We start from the raw sequence: 22,241 nt of genomic DNA on the forward strand, positions 1-22,241 counted from the left end.
TGTTACGATTGTTTTGTTGTCATCCACCGACATTTCTCTACATTTATATATTTTATGAAGTGGGTGTTTGATCATGTTTTGCCATTCAAAACTAACCATTGAGTTATTTCTATTTCCTTTTCTCTCTTTTTAATTACTTCCTTTATCATGCTACATATGTAAAAAAGTTGTTATACTTCCTTTGGACTTGGTAAAATCTATGTTGCAGTCTTTTGGACACTCATTAAACATTAATTACAACGGCCTTAATTCTCATTAAACATTACGAGAATCTTAATAAGACTTAATAATATTCTTCAAGTCCATTACGACTAAGTAGCCATATTCAATAATAGGACTTAGTAGCCATGTTCAACCTTCAGCTAATTTAGCCATCAACCAATTTATCATTCATTTAGATTCCACCACCCACTGAACTATTGGTGTGTCAGAGAAAGACAACTAACTAAACCCCAAAACATAGAGTCTAGAAAACTAATTCCCAATCTTGATACAAAAGCGATCAGTCCACCAGACTCCAGAAACAAATCGCTAAGACACTTCTCAACTCTTGGTCTACCAAAAAAGACACCTTATTCGCCCAAAAAACTTGAAACTAGTAACTAACTTCCAATCCAAGAGAAAAAGCGATCGGCCCATCAGGTGGAGCGCGGTAACACAAACAAAATCAATACGGATAGGGACCCAGCTAAAAAAAAAAAAAACCAAAATTAACGCGAGCTAGCTGTGGCAAAGATAGGCCCAGATCACCACTAATCACTCTTTTTTTTCTTTCTGAAAGAATCACCACTAATCACTATATCTAGTTTTTTAACATGTGTTCATAGCGTATATGGCACATGTAACATGTTTTTTACTGTTAATCCAATTACTTATTTTTTTTAGAGGATTAATGCAATTCCTATTGTACACGAAGCATTATTCATATTTTCCTTTCCGGAATTAGATGCGAATCGTAGTTGCAAAAGAAGAGGTCCCCAATTGGATAAATCCAACTTTTCTTCCAACGCAGCAGATGCTCAACGATAAATCCAACTTTCTTTCCGGAAAAATAGAAAATTGTGCAATATTGATGTCATGGATCACTTGAGTAGCCTGATGGATTGCTCAGATGTCAATGCACAATCTTACTCCCTCCGTTCCTATATATAAGTACCCTTTGCCTCTAATAAAATGGTGTTTATATATATAGGGACGAAGGGAGTAACATTTAGTATGTTTAATTATCCATTAGAAGTAACAAAAAGTGCATAAATTAATATTTTAAAATATTTATTGTGACAAATCCAACTCATATTTTTTTATTTCGTGATAAAATCCAACATATTTTTTATGTTATCATTTATTAGTAGAAAAATATAATTAAAATAGACACATGCTACCATTCTACCACTGATTTAATATATTTTGATCGTATTTTTCTTATTAATAATATATAAAGACAAATTGTAGCATATGAAATGTGTTAAATTTTGTCTCTGTGAGCATAGCTAACAGGAACATGCATTGTTATATGCAGGGGTTTAGGTTCGAACCCCGGACACCTCACTTATTCACCTTGAAATGTGTTGAATTATGTCAAAATAAAATAAAATAAAAGATGATCAAAATGGAGATAAATACTACAATTTTATATGCTATAATATTTGTATATATGTTACCATACCATTTGCCTTACTATTTCTACATGAGAAATTCTTGCATGGTCTCTCACCTAACACGTCATATTTTTAGTGGTTGAGAATAAATATGATGTGTTAGGTGAGAGACCATGCAAGAATTTCTCTTTGTACATTTGTACTATTTTAGAGAATTATACACTATTAATCTTATTCCCCAATCAGAAAATGGAAATAGTTTGATTTGGTGTTTAGATTCAAATAACCGTACATGAAACAAAGGTAACAAACAATCGTATTGGAAGTAAACCGTACCAAGGACTTGTCATGAATTATTCCGTGCATGCAATCAATGCATGGATGAAGAATCGTTTGTACTAGCTAGTAGTAAAAGTGGACTTAATTGATCAATCACTTTCAATGATTTTGAAAGTGACCCAAATATCTAATCGACGATTCTCCACTTTTCTTTCCCAACAAGCCTTAATTTCTTCCCCTCAAACCCCTATATAAGCATGCCACATTTGGCTTAACTCAACAACACACATCAAAACTTCAATTATAACTAACACACATTCCTCACATATCAACCAACATTTTCCACATTCGGCATTACAATGGAGAGAGTAACAAAGATGGTTTCAGAGAGACCAGTGGTGATATTCAGCAAGAGTTCATGTTGCATGAGTCATACAATAAAGACACTATTTTGTGACTTTGGTGTGAATCCAGCAGTTTATGAACTTGATGAGATATCAAGAGGAAGAGACATTGAACAAGCACTTATTTCAAGACTTGGTTGTTCTCCATCTGTTCCAACTGTTTTCATTGGTGGTGAGCTTGTTGGTGGAGCTAATCAAGTCATGAGTCTTCATCTTAACCGTTCCTTAATTCCAATGCTTAAAAAAGCTGGAGCTCTTTGGGTTTAATCTCATCAGGCTCACACAAAGTTACTAATTAATAATAAGTTGACCTTTTTTGGTTATATATATATAGAGGCAATGTTGAGTTAATCTTAGAGATTATGGCACCAGGTATAATTAGTCTAACTTAATTGATAGATTTGGGGTGCCACTTAAGGACAAGGATCTTCTATGGCCGATGGCATTGTCCATCGTTTAGCCTTCTTTTTTAGGGGTTAAATGTAATGTTATCTTTTTGATAAGTATTGATAATAAATTAAATACTACATGGTTCCACAAGTTACTACCTTTTTGCATATTTTATTGGTGTATTGGTTTTAATGGAATCTTATTTGCCGATAAAAACAAAAGTGTTACTTGTAGAATTATAGTTTTTTTTTAGAATATATATTTATGTATGCATGTATGGCCTCTAATATCCTAATTCAACGGTCATTTTCATAGACCGGTATGTTTATACCAGGTTTCATTTCTGTTAGTTTAGCTTATGTGGCTTGTCAGATGGGTCTTATTGGGTGCGGGAATCCTTTCAGGAAATGAATTTCAAACCTTTCCCCAAGTCTAGAAGAGCTTGACTCCAACAAAGGTATTTGCTTTCTCATGGCGTAACGGCTTTTACATAAGTCTCACCTTGTCAAAATCTCTTAAGACGTAGGGTCATCATATGTATGTAGAAGGATCCAATTGTATGCTATGTGGTCATTACCGACACTGGAAGACGGCGTTAGTTAATAGGTTATCTAGTGATAACTAGAATAGAAAGATAGTTAGGGAGTTCGTTACTCCAAGTAGCTCTATAAATAAGCCACTTCGTTGCGTCACATATTCATTCTTTTATCAATCTATATTCATTCTATTATGAATCCTATGAGTATCTCCCAAATGAATACTCTTATGCTTCCTTTCTTGTTGATTATTATGATCTTCTTCCATGTGATTCAATGATTCATAATAGGCATGCCACTCTTTAGCAACTTGTAATTTCTCTTTTTAGGTTTAGTATAACATCTTCAACTAGGTGGGGCGTGACTAGTTTGGTTTATTCTTAGTCTTTTGCTCCTTAGAGTTGTTTTTTTTACCTCAAACATCGTTTGACTTTAGTTTGATAGTATGTAGTGTGGTTGATTTGGAAGTCGTAAAACGACGCTATATTGTTAAATACAATTGCGGATATTGACCAATTGATGGATCATATAACGTACGTTATGCTCTTGGTAATACTTTCTAGAAGTGGGTTGTGGTATTGGAGATATAGATTAGTGGTAGATTAGTTATAGTAGATAGTAGTATAAATAGCTTATAACCAACCACCCCATTAATGGATAGCTTCTTCGTTTGTAACACTCTTTGTTATCATCAATACAAGAGGTTTCATAACTTTCTCTCATTTCTTCCACAGATGCCATGTCTCATAACATATGGAACCTCACTTTGTTAGGTTATCTTGGTTGTGCGGATAACTTTTGGTTTCTTCGTTTTGATTTTCTAGATTAATTTTTGCTGTTAGTTTTTGCCCCATTAGTTTTTTTGTTTTGTTGAGGGACCCCATTAGTTATAAATTGTTTCCTTTTGTTGTTGACCCTATTTCATATCCCCTTTTCTTTGTTTTGTTTTAGGCTCTGCCTAACTTCGCTATATTTGTAATGGGTCGTGTACCTCATGCCATAAAGAAAAGTTTTATTTTTATTTTTATTAATCTGCAATAATATTAATTTTTTAAGGATATAATATTAACTTTCTTGATATTGATAAAAATGAAAAAAAAATTAACATGTTATATTAAATTAGCCTAAAAAGTGCCCCTTAATATCTTCTCTAAAAACAAAATGGAACAAAATCTTACTTTATATCCTTCAAAATAAAAATCTTACTATGTATATTTATGAAGACGATAGTATGTGTAGCGTATGTGATTCGGGTGCAAACCGTGTGTTGTTATGCTTAAAAATAGAATAAACGCACTGTAACATGATTCCTTTTGATCTCATCATCGAATAGTTTAGATATACGGAATCCAGAAAAAAAGACAAAAGAGGAAAAAAGAAGAAGCAAAAAGAAGAACAAGTGGAGTGAGTGAATTCTTAATCAAACGAAGATAAAGAATATGGGCACCTCGTGCTCTTGTAGTTAGATGGAGACTTTGCCTCCAACATTTGTCAGTTTGGAATGACGTACGACTTATAATGGGAAATAATACAAGATATTACTAAATAACACTAGAACAAAAACTTGATTTTGATATGGTTCTAAGAATTTTTAAAATTTAAGCCTATTTTGCGAATGTAAAACTAGTTAAAACATACTTCAACAGACCTGAAATAACATGGTTTTAATCGGCTGAGATAAATACCCGACTTAACATCAGGGACGGAGCTAGAAATTCCAATAAACAGGGTCAATGTATATACGTAAAATTACAGTAGAAAATATGAAAGTATTATACAATTTTATTTAGAAAGTCATATATTTAATTTAAAATGCACCAAAACAAACTTACTATTTTGAACATTTTAACATGTGCATTTGCACATGATAGAAAAAACATTTTAACAAATATAATATAAAATTAGTTTAGAATATGACTTTGTTTTTTCACTAAGGTACTTCCTCTGGCCATATTTATAAGAAAAAAATATTTTTTAGGTTCATCGAATGTATACCAAATCCATTAGGTATTCAATGAAACTAAAAGATAAATTTTTGCTTATAAATGTGACCGAAAAGAGTATTAGTTTTGTTATATGGGGTCAACATACAATTTAAAGTGGGGTCAAGATATAAATTCATTCTATTACTGGTTGAAATAAAATAAAAAAGTGGGGTCGATTGACTCAATGCACATAAGGTGCGTCCGTGCCCGATTAACATATTGATTATTAACACGTCCACTACAAGAAAACTGCGTTTTAGCGTCGGCCTAAAACCCACTCTAAGTGGGTGAAAACCGACGCTAACACTGGTTTAGAGTCGGATTAGCGTCGGTGTCGGGGGCAGGCTAAAAAACTCGAAGGAAATTGATAGCGTCCGCTGTTTTGACCTCCGAGGCTAGTGTAGCGTCGGTTAAGCCGAGTTAAAATCCGACTCTAAGCGATCCGAGGCTAATATTTTCAACATCTAAAAAGTCAACCAAATCATGTAGAGTGAGCCAAACCGACGCTAAATGATTCATTTAGAGTCGGACACGCAAACTCTAAAGTCAACATTTAAGTAGTCAATGAAATTTTATAGAGTCGGCCACACCGATGCTAAAGTCTATTTTCAAAAGTCTATTAAAATTAATAGAGTCGGTTTGGCCGACGCTAAATGATTACCAGAAAATTAAAATTATTCGTTGACTTTATTCCCTCATTGTACTAATAAACCAGTCAACACATCAGAGCTAACACCATTATCCAACAATTGTAATATCATAAAATCAAATGTCTGTTGGAGCACTTAGGAAAAGAATTTTTTATCACAAAAATAATACATGCTACGGAAACTTTTTATACTCACATTTTTTTGTTTTGCATTTCAGCACTGGAAACTCTTTATATTCACGTTTTTCTGTTTGTCGGTAAAAGGTGCTGTACGGGCACTCCCGTACCCGTTCTTTCTACTGCGCTAACGCATGTAACTCATAAACATTATGTTTTTCAACAATTGTAAGATATGTAATTCATGCACTTCTTTAACATGGAGTTACTTAATATATACAAAGGTTTGTGATGCATATACTCATCTATCTATGGAGGATGAATATGCATGAAACATGAGTGACAATTATGAGGGTGGGTTTGATGAAGACATTCAATCTTTCCCTGCACTAACACAACTTACAGAAACCAGTACACATATGCTCTATATTATTTCTCGAGCCATTTGAGTCTGTCACAATAAAATTAGGAAAATCTAAGGCAAATCAATAGAAGAAATTAGAACAAAACTTTGATAACACTTCCAAGTCTTGCAAAGGACGAAGACATTTCAAAACTTTGATAACACTTCCAAGTCTTGCAAAGGACGAAGACATTTCAAAAAAGTGAAAGAATATTTACACATTAGTCATATAACTTATTCACACTCTACGATATTTTTGATTGAAAAAGTCAATGTAACATAGCAAGTGGAATGATAATCGAACTGGGGCATATAAACGATGTTCTTCTTTGAGAAATCTTGGAGAAATAAAAGGCAAGAGCCGCTGCATGGCAACAACCTCTCTCTCTCTCTCTCTCTCTCTCTCTCTCTCTCTCTCTCTCTCTCTCTCTCCCCTCTCTCTCTCTCTCTCTCAGCCACACATGACACTACCATACAACTGTCCTATTCGGTTGCTTAGCTGCACGGCCGCCATACAACCAACCATTTTCTCGATTCATCAATTATTCAGTGAAGCTTTTAGAGACATTTTTTTTCATATAAAAACATTTGATTCTAATTAAGTTTGTTCAAGAATAATTCAGTTATTCGGTTCTATGTTCAGTTTGGTTTTTTTTATTATATTGTTGTAATTAGGTGGGTTATGTGAAAATTAGTGTTTGGATGTTAGGGTAACCTTAAAGTGATGTTTAGAAACAAATTGAGAGTTTGGGATTGAATACGGAGCTTTGAATGCTCCCATGAGTGAAATTATTCGAGTTGCCTATATTTCCTTTTATCTATGAGTTTTATCAAATTGTATGGTTAGTTAGATTTGCAATTTGATCCGCTTAACAAAAAATCTAAAGTATTTTGATAAAACTCATAGATAAAAGGAAATATAGGCAACTCGAAGCATACATACATATACACGCAACTTTCTGCTTGCTATATAGATTTAAGAATCTGTATAATACTCCTCTATTTCTATCGAAGAATATCCTGAAGGAAATAACTAAAGCACTCCATTAGTAAAAAATTAACTTAACGCATCAATGATAATCAATTATTGGCTGCCCATTTCTACTATTAATCAATTCACTTTAAAAACTGGAGTACATCATTTCAATGCATCAAAATTATGAGACTTATTCAGGATTTAAATTGACATCACAATATTGTTGTCAACAAAGAATTAATTGGGTTCATTAGCAACTTCATTAATATTTTTTGTTTGCTCAATGCAAAAAATGAGTGCAATTGATTAAAGAAACAATAACAACCTTAATTAATGATGTCTTTTCTAGCTAGTCAAAGCCATAACAGCTTTTTTAATTTAAGGGTTTTTCTATCATGTGCAAATTTGCACATGTTAAGAAGTTTAAAATAGTAACTTCGCATTGGAACTTGTACATCTTGTATTAAATATATAATTTTCTAATAAATAATTGTTATTTTTCAATAAAAATTGCTACTTTTAGTTGTTCTAACATGTGCAACATTGCACATGTTAGACAAACCCTTAATTTAAATAGGTTTATAATTACCAAAAACTAATGGAAAATATAGCAAACCTCTTGAATTCTCTCAAAAAAAAATCCAGGGAGTTATCAACAACCCTTAAACTCTTCCTTAAAAAAAAATAAAACCCTTAAACTCTATTCACATCTATCATTCTCTTTATTTCTATCTTTCACACGGTGCATGTCTAACAACTCGTTTTGCGCCTGTCTTTTTTGTTCTTGCATGCTAATAATTAGAAGGAAGTAAATTGGTCCCTTTATTTTATTTAACTTAAGGTCACCACTCATGGAACTACAAAAAACATGCTCTATGTTCTGCCTATACGATCAGAGATTTGCATCTAATCATAGGTAGTTACCGTTTTTAGATTGGAATGAAAGGAGAAATTATTCAGATACTAATAAGAACATGCTGAATTCGGCCTTTTTCGAAAGAAGAGAGACCAAACAAATGTAAAAGAAATAGAATTTGTACCCATATGCAACGAAGTTGTGAAATAGAAATTGTCATTCGTTGTTCCACCGCATCCCTCCAAATGTACTCAATGTATAGTAATTATATTTGCAGCAGCTGCTGGATTTTGTAATCGCCAAAGAACTGATCAATGCACTGAATCAAACAAAAAAAAGATGAAGATGAAAAGCATAGAAGGAGGAGGTGTTAATACTTGATGATTGGTGAATTTTTTGTTGTTGTTGTGGCTCAATAGCATGTCTCCAATGAAAAAGAGAAAGTAAGCAGGTGGTGTCATTTCCTTAAGAATTCAATGATATAAAATTAAAAGAATTTATTATAGGTAATTTATACTTCACTACTAAGTAAAAGAAGTCAGTTGTAATTCTCTACTAGTTACTAGTTAGAATGAAATATGGTCACATAGTTCACTCAAAATAGACCACTAGGACACTAATACATTGATAGAAAGTTTGCTTGATAATTTATCTTTTGTAGTCAAATATATAGTCTTTAACTTTTCGGAAAGACTATATATTTGACTATAGAACTCTTAGTTGATGCTACTCTACTCGGTTGCAAATTTGTGTAAACACTTCTGGAGTATTTGTTATATGACATTCAAATGCCCCTTTCTCTACCAATAGCATCCATCTATGAGACTATGACAAAAATTATGTCATTCAAATTGCAGAGTCACGCCTTTCATAACAGAAGTAAACATAAATTCAAATTGTACTAAACACAATATGTTAAGCAAAAATGATAAACAATAACACTTAGCATATATTCAAACAATTTTTATCACCGAAACTTACATGGAATAAAAAAAAGCACTCGACAGCCTCTTTGGCTAGTTTAGATCATTAGCTGCTTTCTTTAACTGCTTCGTACCATCACCAGCTCCGTTGGGCATGAACCTAACAAAAACAAAATTAAATCAACCATACGCAAACAGCTTTCTTTAACTGTTGTTTTTTGTCAATCATATGCAAACTAACCAATAGTCAATTTAGAACAAACATAAATGAAACTATAAGTGGGGATTTAGAATCTCCTACAACTAAATTTCTCAATCTTCTCATAAAGGAATTCCACTCTTGAAGTACTCTCTTGGATATATCAACTCACAAGTACTCTCTTAAAATTTAGATAATTAATAAAAAACCATCAGTTCAATTATTCATCATATCAATGTATGACAAGAATAATTCAGTTATGGGTTCTTGAAACGTGACTAATTTTTTTCAAGGCTTTGAAGCATTACAATTAACTCGCCATGTAGTTACATACTTGGAAGTAATTCTAGTATCTAATATAATTAATGAACGAGGCAAACAAATAAAATTCTAAGTTCTATAGTGGTAAAACTAGCAAGGCCAAAACATATTTAGCATTATCAAGAACACAATACACTTAAACCAAAACACGAAAAATAGAAACAAGTAAGCAGCCTATTTAAGTTCACAAGTTTAAGAATCTTACAATTTCAAGCTCTCTAGCTGTTCATATGCTTAAACCTGAGCACATAGCAGCAAGAGTCACAACTTTAAAATGCGTTCTCCATAAAAGGTCACAAAAAGTTCATACATTTTCACAAAACCATCTAGGATAATTATTTAACTAGCCTAAACTCAAATCTGGTATACAAACAGGGAGCCTAACTTACACTCCTTTGGCTAATATATAAATCTTACAAGGGAAATTGGTTGTGCTTGTGCTTGTGCCTAACTTACACTCTTGTAATTAGTTGTGCTTGGCTATCAAACCTTGTTTAACAATACTACTTTTTTTTAAAAAAAAAAGAAAAGAAAAGTGGAACCACATAAATTATCACCATTCAAAACAATACTTATCATCACTAATTTCAAAACCTGTTTACTAGATCTAACAACAATATTTCCTTGCTTGTTATGAAGATCATTGTACAGAAGGCATCTATGCTTGTTATGAAGATCATTGTACAGAAGACATCCATTAAGAAACACTCATCATATGAGGAGCAAGAGACTTGTAAACAAGCCTTTACTAAAATAACATGTGGCCACACAAACAGATTGGACTTTACTACTTTAGATAAAGTAAATCATGGTAAAAATATCAGATTGAAATTTACTACTTTTATAACTCGTTTGTGCTCATCTTTAACAAAACAGATGGCAGACTGTAACATTCAGTAATTGTAGTCGGAGAGGAAGAAGGCAACGAAATCAAACAATATGGATTAACAAGTAAAAAAAGCTACTGCCATATTACCTTTTCCAAATACAAGGTTGGGAATTAAATCATCTCCTATAGTAGTAGCATGTTCAACAAGAGTTTGACAATTAAGTAAACATTAAGGCAACACATGTAAAACTAATGAGGCGGTACCTGTGTTTTGTGTACTTTAAGTAGCGTTCCACCAAGCTCATCGACACACCTGAATAGGAAGTGATAAAACATTGCAAAGTTTTGACACAATTAAATTGAATTCAAACAATTTAATGATGAAAACTTGACCATACGGAACAGACCTGACGCCGTACTTATCTTCTAAGAAGAGTGTGAATCAGTAGAGAGTTTTGAAGAGAAGAGATCTTTCCCATCAATCATCACCATATGAAGATTGAAACCAGAAACTGAAACAAATTGTGATTCGATCGATGAATGTGAAGAGATAAATGAACATAAATGATTGATTGAGATACCTACATCTTCAATTGTATAAGCTAACTAAATCCAAGTTATATCAATTTCCAATAGAACTACTTTTGCTAATGTGTCTCAAAGCTATCCTACAATAACAAAGCAATGATGAAAACAAATTAAACCAAGAGAGTACAAAGCAAAATAAAACAACAAAAACCAAAACACACCAGCTTAGATGAAATTAACCCAATAATAAGAGAGCACAAAAAACAAAAAAGAAAAGCTTCAAAACAAAAGTGTAGAAAATGTTTTATTGTCACTATTTCTATTTCATATTTTCCATAATAGCTAAGTACCAAAGTGTAAAAAAGGACCACCATAATAGAGATTGCATACGGCTTACCCAAAATCAACACGAATATTATCAATTAGTCGTTCATAATTGCCAAACTGCATTCACAACGGATCTAATTTAAAATAAAAAATAAAATAATAAAAATTTGTATACTGTTAAATGATGTTGCAATGGTTAAAAATCAAATTCTGGGTATGTACCAATCTATTACACCTTTCACTTCTAAAAAATTAAAAAAAATCAAAACTCTTAAATAAAAAAATAGACTATAAATACAATAATATCCTCAAATATACAAGTAGCATGAAGAACTCCAAAAAAGTATTTAAAATTATTATTATTTTCAAATTAAATAGATCAAATTGAAGTCCAAGAGATTTATCGAAGGAAATGAGAAAGTGAAAGGAAAGTGAACGAATCAAAGACAGAAGAAAGAATGAACTTTTATAGACAATGAAAAAACCCTAAATCCCAAACCCCTTTGATATAAACCCTAGAAATTGAACAATAATTACCAGAGACAAACATAGAGACAAGAGACATTGAGTAGCACAACCATGGTGAGGGAGGAGAGCTGTTGGTGGTGATGCAGCGGAATGGATGAGGAAGGATGATGAGATCCGAGTGTGAGAAGAAGAGATGGAAACTGAGGGTAATTGCGTTTTTTTTTTTTTTGAACTATGAGGGAAATTGAGTTGAGTACGTTAAATATAAAATACTGTGCTGAGTTATATACCTTTTTTTTGCGTGGTAATTAGGATTTATATATTATTACAAATGAAATCAACACAAATAAAAAGCTTGCCATAGTGGTAAAAGAGTGGTGAACAAGCCTTGAGGGATCACTTGAGGGATCAAGGTTCGATCCCCCCACTCATAATATTTTTCTTAATAGTTTATAGTTTTTCTAAACACATACTATTTTTCTAAAAAATTTAAAAATGGATTAAAACTTAGAGTCGGATGGGCCGATGATAAGTATATAAAAATGATTTAAAAGAAGTACCATCAGTGTTTTAGTAATATAGAGTCGGCCTAGCCGAGGCTATTTATTTTTTTAGAAAAAAGGAAAAATAACAAGGGTTTAGCGTAAGCTAAACCGACTCTAAGCAGACGCAAGTAGCGTCGGTGTCGGGGGCCGACGCTAATTTTCGACTCTAAAAAACAGTTTTCTTGTAGTGGTCATTAAGCTGGTTACGGACAAACGACCGATTTTGAGCGTCATTATTTTACGTCATTAGGAAGATAAAGGATGTTTACACATCATTCAAATTTCAAAATCGATTTTAATCTCGCAAAAGCTCCATACCATAGATTCATCTAGAATCGAGTCTAGGGTTAGAATCGATTTTCATTCCAACAATCAATAAGTGGGGTCAAGATATAGTAGATGCAATCAATAGCCTCTCTTGAAGTTGGTTTTGGGAAAGAAGTTGAGTCGTCATGAATGGTTTACATTCCATTACATTGTATTCTAAGATATAGACCCGTAAGCTAATCTATTAATTAGGATTATCCATTTTTGAGATCAGGGGTGAGTACTTGTACTATTTACTATATCTATATTGAATAAAATTTCTTCGTTGTTAAAAAAAATATATTTTATGGTCACAACCACAAAATAAAATATTTAGACCCACACATACAAACCACTACAAGAAACTTGACATTTAGTGACAGCCAAAACCGTAGGTAAATGTCCTTTAGCCGTAGGTATAGGTCAAAATACTTATACCTATGGCCAAATTTTTCGTGGTGCATATTGGTGTTCCACCTACGGAATTTTTCCATCACTGCATCCTATAGTGACGGAATTTAGCTGTTGGACAAAACAATTAGGTTTTACGTACGGATTTGGCACGTAGGTATAGAACCTAATCAGAACTACAAATGCTTTTTACCAACGGATTTGGACGTAAGTATAGAACTACAAATAGTTTTTACCTACTACTGTTTCGGTCACTAAAAACTTGGCGACACCTCTCATTTGTTCGTATAGATTTGTTATATATAAACGAAATAAAAAAATAACCATTAAAACTCAAACAAACAGGTGGAGTGGTTGGAATTCAAACTCCGATCACGACGTCTGATCTAACAATTTTGATATTTTGTCAGTTGATTTAGAACTTGTAGACTAAGTACGTATAATTTCATCATCTAAAATAACACATTATTTAAGTCTCTCTTTTTTTACCTTTTCTTCATTTTTGTGTATGTCTAAATAAAAATTATTTGAGATTGTCATCAAGCAATCATGAAAGTGTGTACGTTAGTGTATGCATGCATGAAAGTGCATGCAATATGGCCATGCTCCATTGCAAGTATAAGTACGTGATCATGCATGTTAAGTACAGTTACGTGCGCCAAGAAGAAGTGGTGGCCCTTGGCTTCTACGTAGAGCCACTTACCTAATTAAGTATCAAATCATTGGTCGAAGGAACCTCTACATAGGTGTGCTTTTGCAGCTTTTTTATTAAAGAATAATAAAGAAAGTAGTTATATATAGCAACAAAACGTGGCGCCTCGAGAGACTTGACATAGTTTATAGTTTTTGACATGAACATTACTCGTACCACCGATATTCTCCAAGCTAGTGGTAACCATATGCGAGAAACTCTTGTGTGAACCAGGACCAAGAAATTTGGTTTGGTCACACATAGAGTTTTTGTCTTCTCTCTCTTCACAAATAAACAAATACTTTCCATTTTCTCTCTCTTCTTTCTTCTCTCTCTTCTTTCTTTGGTTGTGACCAAAGAAAATTTCTTGGTCCTGGACACCTAAGAATTTCTCACCATATGCCACGATAAATAAAGTGAGAACAATATAAGTAGCTTTTACATTTAGATGGACTTTTCTAGGGATATCTAGGAGACAACCAAGCACAATGCTGCATATATGCATTATCTGGACCATTCCTTGAATATTTAAAATATATAATTACAATATTTAAAAATATATAATTACAATCCAGAAGTCCTAGCTCAACTGGCAAAATACCGAAATTGTTAGGTCGGATGCAATGACTGGGGTTCGAACCCCGGTACCTCCACTTGTATGTGTGAGTTTATAATGGCTTTGCCATTTCGTCTATCTACCAAAAAAAAATTATCTACCAAAAAAAAAATATAATTACAATATTTAAAAATATATTACTATTGAAACTTAATAATAAAATTATATGAAAAAAAAAGTGATAAATTGAATAATAAATAAATACATAGTAACTTTTTTTTATAATAAAATATATTTTTTTTCCTTCAAAAAAATGTTGTTGTGATTTTTTTTTAACATTAAAATTCCTGTTACACATGTTAATCATATAGCTCCCTTTCCCGAATTGGATGCGAATCCTAGTTGCAAGAAAAAAAAAGAGGTCCCAATTGGATAAACCCAACTTTTCTTCCAACGCAAAAGATGCTCAAAGATTGATGAGGCATAAATTTTTGTATTAAGGAAAACATTGTCAATTTTTAGGTACATGAAGTTAGGTTGCGTATCAATTTTTTTTTTTTTTTATGGTTGCCGGGGTTGAACCCCAGACCTCGAGCTAAGCTCACAAGAACTTGATTGCGTATCAATAGTCTATAGAAAAATTCTTTTATAACTAAATTTTATTTTTAAATAAGTTAATACAAAAATATAACAAGTGCGACATTAAATAAGTGGATGATGGATACATATCCAACTAAATGAATTACTTTTTTTTTTTTTTTTTTGAAGAAAACTAAATGAATTACTTATTTCTCAATTGTATTGAGTTAATCCCCATATTCATCATTGTTAAGTAGAATGTATTATTTAGCTTGTATAATTTGTTTTCCTATCATATTCAATTTCTGAATTGTTAAATATTGCATTTCTTATACTCTTTCGGTGACAATAGTTGATGTACTCGTTTTATAATTTTAGATTTGAATGATTGATTAAAGTCATCTAAAGGTCCTCTCAAAAAAAAAAATCTCTTGAGGGTGCCTATGTAGGTTGGTCTGGCATAATCCTAACCCTAATGTCATGGATCAAGTGGTCAAGTAATAAATATAGTGATAGTTAAATTAAATTTAATAAAAGAATGAATATGTAGGTTAATATTATTTATAATGAGCTAGCTCTCAATGTTCTTTTAATATTCCCAAAACGGAAGTCGTATATATGCAATGCAATCGTGAAAAACAAAAACGAAAATAGTTTGATTTGGTGATTGAGATTCAAATAACCGTACATGAAACAAAGGTAACAATCATGACGAGATAAATAAATATACATAAACAGTTAAATTATTTTTGAAACCGTACCCAAGGACTACTTGCCTTGATTTGTTTCCGTATGCATGCATGGATAAAGAATATATCGTTTTGTAGACTTAATTGATCGATCACTTTCAACGATTTTGAAAGTGACCTAAATATCTAATCGACGATTCTCCACTTTTCTACTTTTTCTTTCATAACAAGCCTTAATTTCTTCCCTTCAAACCCCTATATAAGCATACCACATTTGGCTTAATAACTCAACAACACATCAAAACTTCAATTATAACATACACACATTCCTCACATACCAACATTTTCCGCATTTCACATTACAATGGAGAGAGTAACAAAGATGGTTTCAGAGAGACCAGTGGTGATATTCAGCAAGAGTTCATGTTGCATGAGTCATACAATAAAGACACTATTTTGTGACTTTGGTGTGAATCCAGCAGTTTATGAACTTGATGAGATACCAAGAGGAAGAGACATTGAACAAGCACTTATTTCAAGACTTGGTTGTTCTCCATCTGTTCCAACTGTTTTCATTGGTGGTGAACTTGTTGGTGGAGCCAATCAAGTCATGAGTCTTCATCTTAACCGTTCCTTAATTCCAATGCTTAAAAAAGCTGGAGCTCTTTGGGTTTAATCTCATCACTCATCATCCACTCAATAAACTAACCCGCTTTGGTTATATATGTCTAATGTAATCATATGTAGAGAGGAAAAATATATATATGATGAGCTAATAGAGTTTATGGCATGAGGTAATAAGTCTAACTTAATTGATAGATTTGGGTACCGTTGCTACACTACAGAGGATCCAAGCCCTCCGTTTAGCCTTCTTTTTTTGGGGTTAAATGTAATGTTTTTGATGTAATGTTCTCTTTTATGATAAGTATGATAATTAATAAATATCGATCCATGAGTTATCTTTTTTAATCAATAATTTGTTTTTGTATAAGTATTATTTATAGCATTCCATTAAACTAATTTCAAATTCAAATTCAAGGTACTCTCTAACCTGCAAAGTGCACCAAGGAAAAAAAAAAAAAGCTTTCAAACAGGCAAATCAGTTGATGAGTTGAGAGTCACCCAAGGAATATTGACTAGGAGGTCTAGAGTTCAAACCTTTAATTAAGAACTAATATAATCAAATAATTAACTAGTATTTGCTTGTCTAAAAAGAACTTTTTTTTTAACAAGCATTTAAAAAAAAACTTTGTTTTGAATTGGAGAAAAATTTATTCTAAAAAAAGCCTAAATTTAACCTTGTTGCTAAACAAGGCAAGTCAAACTAAGCCTTAAATAAGCTAGGCTATAGGCCTGTTTCGGACGCCTAACCTACTTCCATATCCTAAAGCCGACCCAAGGTATCTGCTAATAAATATAAGACTTTGCAAGGGCCAAAATATATGATGTGTAACAAATATTTTTCTTCTGATATACATACGTATGAACTTATTTCTCATTTCAGGTTAAATAAATAAATCATATATATATATATATATATATATATATATATATATATATAAACCTGAAATATTTTTCTAAGATTTTTTTTTTTAAGATTACCTTTAAAGAATGGTGAATAACTTATCCACCATCCAATATGAATGAGCATTTCTTTGTGGAGTCAATGGTAGTTTGTGGTTCTCACTTGAAAATGTACTTATGTGGCTAATATTTATTGGTTGAGTAAATTACCCACCAATTTTCTATGGGTAACCTAGGTGTCACCTTTTCTAAATGTGTTAATAGAGTTGTTCTTGATCGGTTAGACTTCAACAAAATAAATGTGTAAATAACAAGTCATTAAAAGTTTTAATTTAATACAACTTTGAATGAAATATTTGTTAATGTCTAACAATTAGTATATATATCTCATACAACAAATTTTTTAACTAGGTGAAAAGAAATTTTGGGAGTCTATATCTGATGTACCAAGAAATTTTTAACCTCACATTAGCCTTTTTTACCTCGTGATTCCTAAACACTTCAAACAAACCAAAACACATTTGAATGATCTTATTTGTCTTGAGAGTTCACAACTAACGTCTATAGTACATATTAGTCAATTTATTTTATTGAGCCAATAGGCTTACAAGTGATTTGAACATCATACTTTTACACAAAATCTTTAAACATTGAATTTATGTATCATCGTATTTATATATTAGTCAACTTTTCCGTTTGATGTAGGGGTGAGAATAGGTCAGGCCATCTGATAGGGGCCTACGGCCTAGCCTATTTAAAGCCTAACTCGGCCCAACTCGTTTATTAACAAGGTCAGACTCAGGCTTTTTATAAGGCTTATTTAACTAAACAGGTCAGGCTAAGGCTTGCAAAAAAAGCCTATTAAGCCCATCAGGTCGGCCTTTTAAGTTTTTCATATATAATACATCTTCCATTATTGATATTTTTGAAGTTTTTTTCTTCATAAACACAAGCCTTCATATGATTGGTTATTTAGTAGCTGATATATTGGTGTGATTAGACTTTCATATGAATTCATTATTTAGTAGCAAACATATTTGTGTGCTTTAGGCCTTAATAAATTTGGCCTATTTAGGAGTAGGCTTACATGTGTTGTCAGACCTTAGCATAAAATAGGCTTTTAAATAGGCTTTCAGGCTTCATCAGACCTTTAAAAAGGCCAGACCAGACCTCGAAAATGAGCCTATGACGGGTAATAGGTCAGGCTCAGGCCTATAATTTTTGAAGTAGGTCAGGCTTAGGCCTTACAAAGCCCGGCCCGGCCTAGCCCATTTCCACCCCTAGTTTGATTAAGACTTTTACCTTACATTTGTTGCACAACAAAAGCTACCATGATCAGTTTGCAATTATATATGAAATACTATTAAATTTTCTGTTAAAAAAACTATTAAATTTACTTTTGTTGACGTAAAATTAGTTTTTCTTGAAAATAATAAAATCAAGATGTTATTTCAAAATAAATTAACCTTTAAAGTCCACCTTTAAACCCTTATCTAAAAGGTTTTTTTTTTATTAAAACCACAGATAAAAACAAAATGGAACAAAATCGCTCACCATATATTTATGAATATGAGAGTATGTATTGCGTATGTGATTCGAGTGCAAAGCCGTGTGTTATTGTGTTCAAAATAGAATAAACGTACTGTAACATTAACATGCATGATTCCTTTTTGATCTCATCATCGAATAGTTACAGATATACCCATTCGGAGAAAAGACAAAAGGGAAAAAAGGAAGCAAAAAAATAAAGAACAAGTGGAGTGTGAATTCTTAATCAAACGAAGATAGAGAATATTGAGAAAAATGTAGTTAATTAGATAAAGACTGTTGAAACATTGTCTGTTTTCCGAATCTCGTTATGAAATAATGATATGAACGAATTTGTAATCCACCGAAGGCCGAAGCAGTGCATTTATTCCATTGATATGTATGTGCATGCATTTTGACTCTCGTTAACTCAGTGCTAGAATCACATATTGTAGAAGTGACTTATCGATCTATTGATGGGTTGATTCTTAACCAAATTTTCTAGATAGGTTAGGAGATAGCTTATTCAGAAAAGAAAAATGTGAAAAATGATTGCAGTAAGTTGGATTCTTTAATTTTTTTTTATTTTTTTTTTTTGAACAATTGGATTCTTTATAATTAAAATTTATTTATAAGAATAATGCAAGAAATTGCATTGCCGCTAACAGCTACCCGACAGTAGTATTCACCAAATGGATGTATGGAATGGAACAAAACTTTAGGAGATGTTATTTTGGGCTGCTTCTAGTAGGGAAGTGCAAGGATTGGTCGATAGTGGACAAGAATTACTTAATGCGTCTCGTGGACTGCTCAAAAGCCTCGCAAATTTATCAATTATAACTTTCAATCGCGCAAAATCTATCCAGATTTATGACCCGGTGCACATTTTTTGAATCGTAGTGTAACTCCTGATCGACTATTTATTTCATAAATTGAGCAATATCCGATGCGCATGGAGCAATTCTCGTCCACTATCGACCAATCAATGCCCTAATTCCTTATATATTTTTTATTTAAATTATTATTTAAAAAAATAGTTAAATTTCATTAAAATATGAACTACCCCACTATAATATTATCTTATAAATATATAAAGGAAATACATGATTTTGAGTTGGATCTTTCATTATTCTAATTGTACCATTAAACAAATTATCCTATAATAACGTTATATTGTTGGTGTTATTGAAAATGATAGGAGTTTGTTATATTGTTTCATAATTGAAAAGGATAAACATTTGTTACAATAAGTCACAAACATATATACATATAATTTAATCAAAATCTAAATTTCATAAAAAAATATTGTTTATAATTTCATGTGTTAGCGCAATAAAAAAAAAGGACAAACGGGTATGGAGTGTTAGTACGAACGTTAGTATAGAAAAAAAAATCATTGTTATTTTTATTAAATTTCGTATTTTTGGTTAAATTATAATTTTTTTTTTGGTAATTTAAGTTTATTAACCAAACTGCATTTTTTTAATATTTAAATATGTTATTATAATTAGAATTAAATTATGATATTATATATATAGTCAGGTTCCTTAAAACGTCATGTTAGATATTAAAATGAAGTTTAATCTCATTGGTCTATTAACTCGTTTATTTATTTAAAAATATGACAAATTATTATTTAAATAAATTCATATTAGATCATATCAGACTTTCTAAGTCCCCGTAAGCTTAACTCAGTTGGTAAGGACAATGCATAATATATGCAAGGTCTAGGTTCGAACCTGGACGCCAACAAATAAAAAATAAGACTATCTAAAAAGTTAAACAAATAGCAAAAAAGGCTATGACAGGCTTTAGGTCTAGGCCTTAATTTTTTTTAGAGCAATGTTTCATAGATACCCTTTTTTTTACCACTAACATGCACTAAGGACATTTAAGTAATTTCACCACACTACTCATTTTCACCTCTTTCATCTTATCTCTTCTATCATCCCAAGACCAAACCTCCACCATCGCACCTCCGCAACACAACATGAAACCCCACACCGGCGACCGTCACGCCTATACAACACAACATGCAACGCCACACCGGCGACCTCACGTTGCAACCGCCGTCCGCGCCACCCTTACCACTGTTTTCTCTCCTCTGCAACTTTTTTTTTGGTTTTCTTTCACCTCAACCTCCCTACTCACTCTCTCTTTCACCTGATCACCACCATCGCCGCCGTATTTTTTCATTACCACCAACGCCGCCCGCTGTTTTTTTATTGGCTTAAATATGTCTTTAGTCCCTGCACTTTCGTCAGATTTTGGCATTGGTCCTTGCACTTTTTTTTGTTTGGAATTGGTCCCTGCACTTTGTAAAAATATTGGTATCGGTCCCTCTGTTAATTTTCTGTTAAAAAAAAACACAAAACTATTGGTATTGGTCCCTGCACTTTGTAAAAATATTGGTATTGGTGCCACGTGGCATGAAATGATTGGGCCATGTGGCACTCCGTTAGTTTTGTGTTTTTTTTTTTAACAGAAAGTTAACAGAGGGACCAATACCAATATTTTTACAAAGTCCAAGGACCAATGCCAAACAAAAAAAAGTGCAGAGACCAATGTCAAAATCTGATGAAAGTGCATGGACCAATGACACATGTAAACCTTTTTTATTTCATTTTTACAGATCTACATGATTTTTTTTTCCAGATCTGCGTGATTTTGGTTTGTCCAACACCAGTTCCGTGTTTTTTTTGTCTGTTTTGATTTTTCCATCGGCGGAGATCAGTCCACATCGGAGATCAGTTCCACATGAGGTATGGGGGAAGCGGAGGTGAGTCAGAGAAGAAAGAGAGAGTTAAGTTGGAGCAATTTGAGCTGGGGCAGAGGGTTTGGTCGGTGGTGGTGGTGGTGGTGGTGTGGGAGGGTGGATGGCGGTGGAGAGAAAAAGAAGAGAGATATGCTCAGATTTCAATTTTTTTCTGTTTTGTTTTGAGTTGTCACTTTTTTTTATTTAAGTTTTTATTATTAAATTTGCCACCTAAGGTGGTACAAGAGTGGTATGTCCACCCCTAAGGTGGTCTACCTATCAGATTTTATCAAACGAAACTTGAAATTGCAAAACCTAACTCGGTCTAGTCTAATCTTACTCCTAGTAATAACTATCTTCCTTAATTACTTTATATTTTTAATTCCAATTTTTTTATAAAAAAAATACGACAAAAATGGATATTTCTAATCCAATACCAATCATGTATACATGTATCAAGATATGAAACCCTAATACTCCAACAATGGAGTCATACCTTATCGGATACCAATATTCTGTGGATAGAATTATTAGTTTTTTAGAAAAAAAAATTAGATACTTTGAGATACATGCGGATATGTATCCTAAAAAAGACGAACGGTATAAAAACGGTGACACAATGTTGAGTTGTCTCTTGATGAATGAAAGTTATACTTTTTATCGATGATGCTTAAAACTTTGAGTTATATAATGATATTTTTATGGATAACATAATATAGGGATGAAAATAGATTATGATTTACACCAAGAATTTTACACTATGTTTTTATGATGTATAGTCGTTTCCTATATATTGGATCCAGCTCTAGAGTGTGATATCAACTATTATTTTTTTTTTCTTTGGAAACTCAAAATATGAACCGTTGGTTA

General features: G+C 32.4%; 1 protein-coding gene and 1 pseudogene across 2 annotated transcripts; both read left to right on the forward strand.

Annotated features, from left to right (window-relative positions):
- The first annotated feature begins 2,161 nt into the window (after positions 1-2,161).
- Positions 2,162-2,822, forward strand: LOC146902530 (monothiol glutaredoxin-S2). Its single transcript, XM_085733515.1, has one exon. It carries the CDS (start codon positions 2,237-2,239, stop codon positions 2,546-2,548), a length of 312 nt encoding a protein of 103 aa, XP_085589641.1. The 5' UTR covers positions 2,162-2,236; the 3' UTR covers positions 2,549-2,822.
- Positions 2,823-15,859: 13,037 nt separating this feature from the next.
- LOC146902531 (monothiol glutaredoxin-S2 pseudogene) lies at positions 15,860-16,507 on the forward strand (annotated as a pseudogene). Its single transcript, XR_015021793.1, has one exon. The product of XR_015021793.1 is annotated as a monothiol glutaredoxin-S2 pseudogene (transcript).
- The last annotated feature ends 5,734 nt before the right edge of the window (positions 16,508-22,241 follow it).

This window comes from Medicago sativa, chromosome 8 (assembly GCF_051527215.1).
Source record: "Medicago sativa cultivar Bolivia chromosome 8, Bolivia_mono, whole genome shotgun sequence".
Taxonomy (NCBI): domain Eukaryota; kingdom Viridiplantae; phylum Streptophyta; class Magnoliopsida; order Fabales; family Fabaceae; genus Medicago; species Medicago sativa.

Bases quoted from the DNA above. Each gene is read 5' to 3' on its own strand.
- LOC146902530 (XM_085733515.1), top strand. From the start codon at position 2,237: ATGGAGAGAGTAACAAAGATGGTTTCAGAGAGACCAGTGGTGATATTC.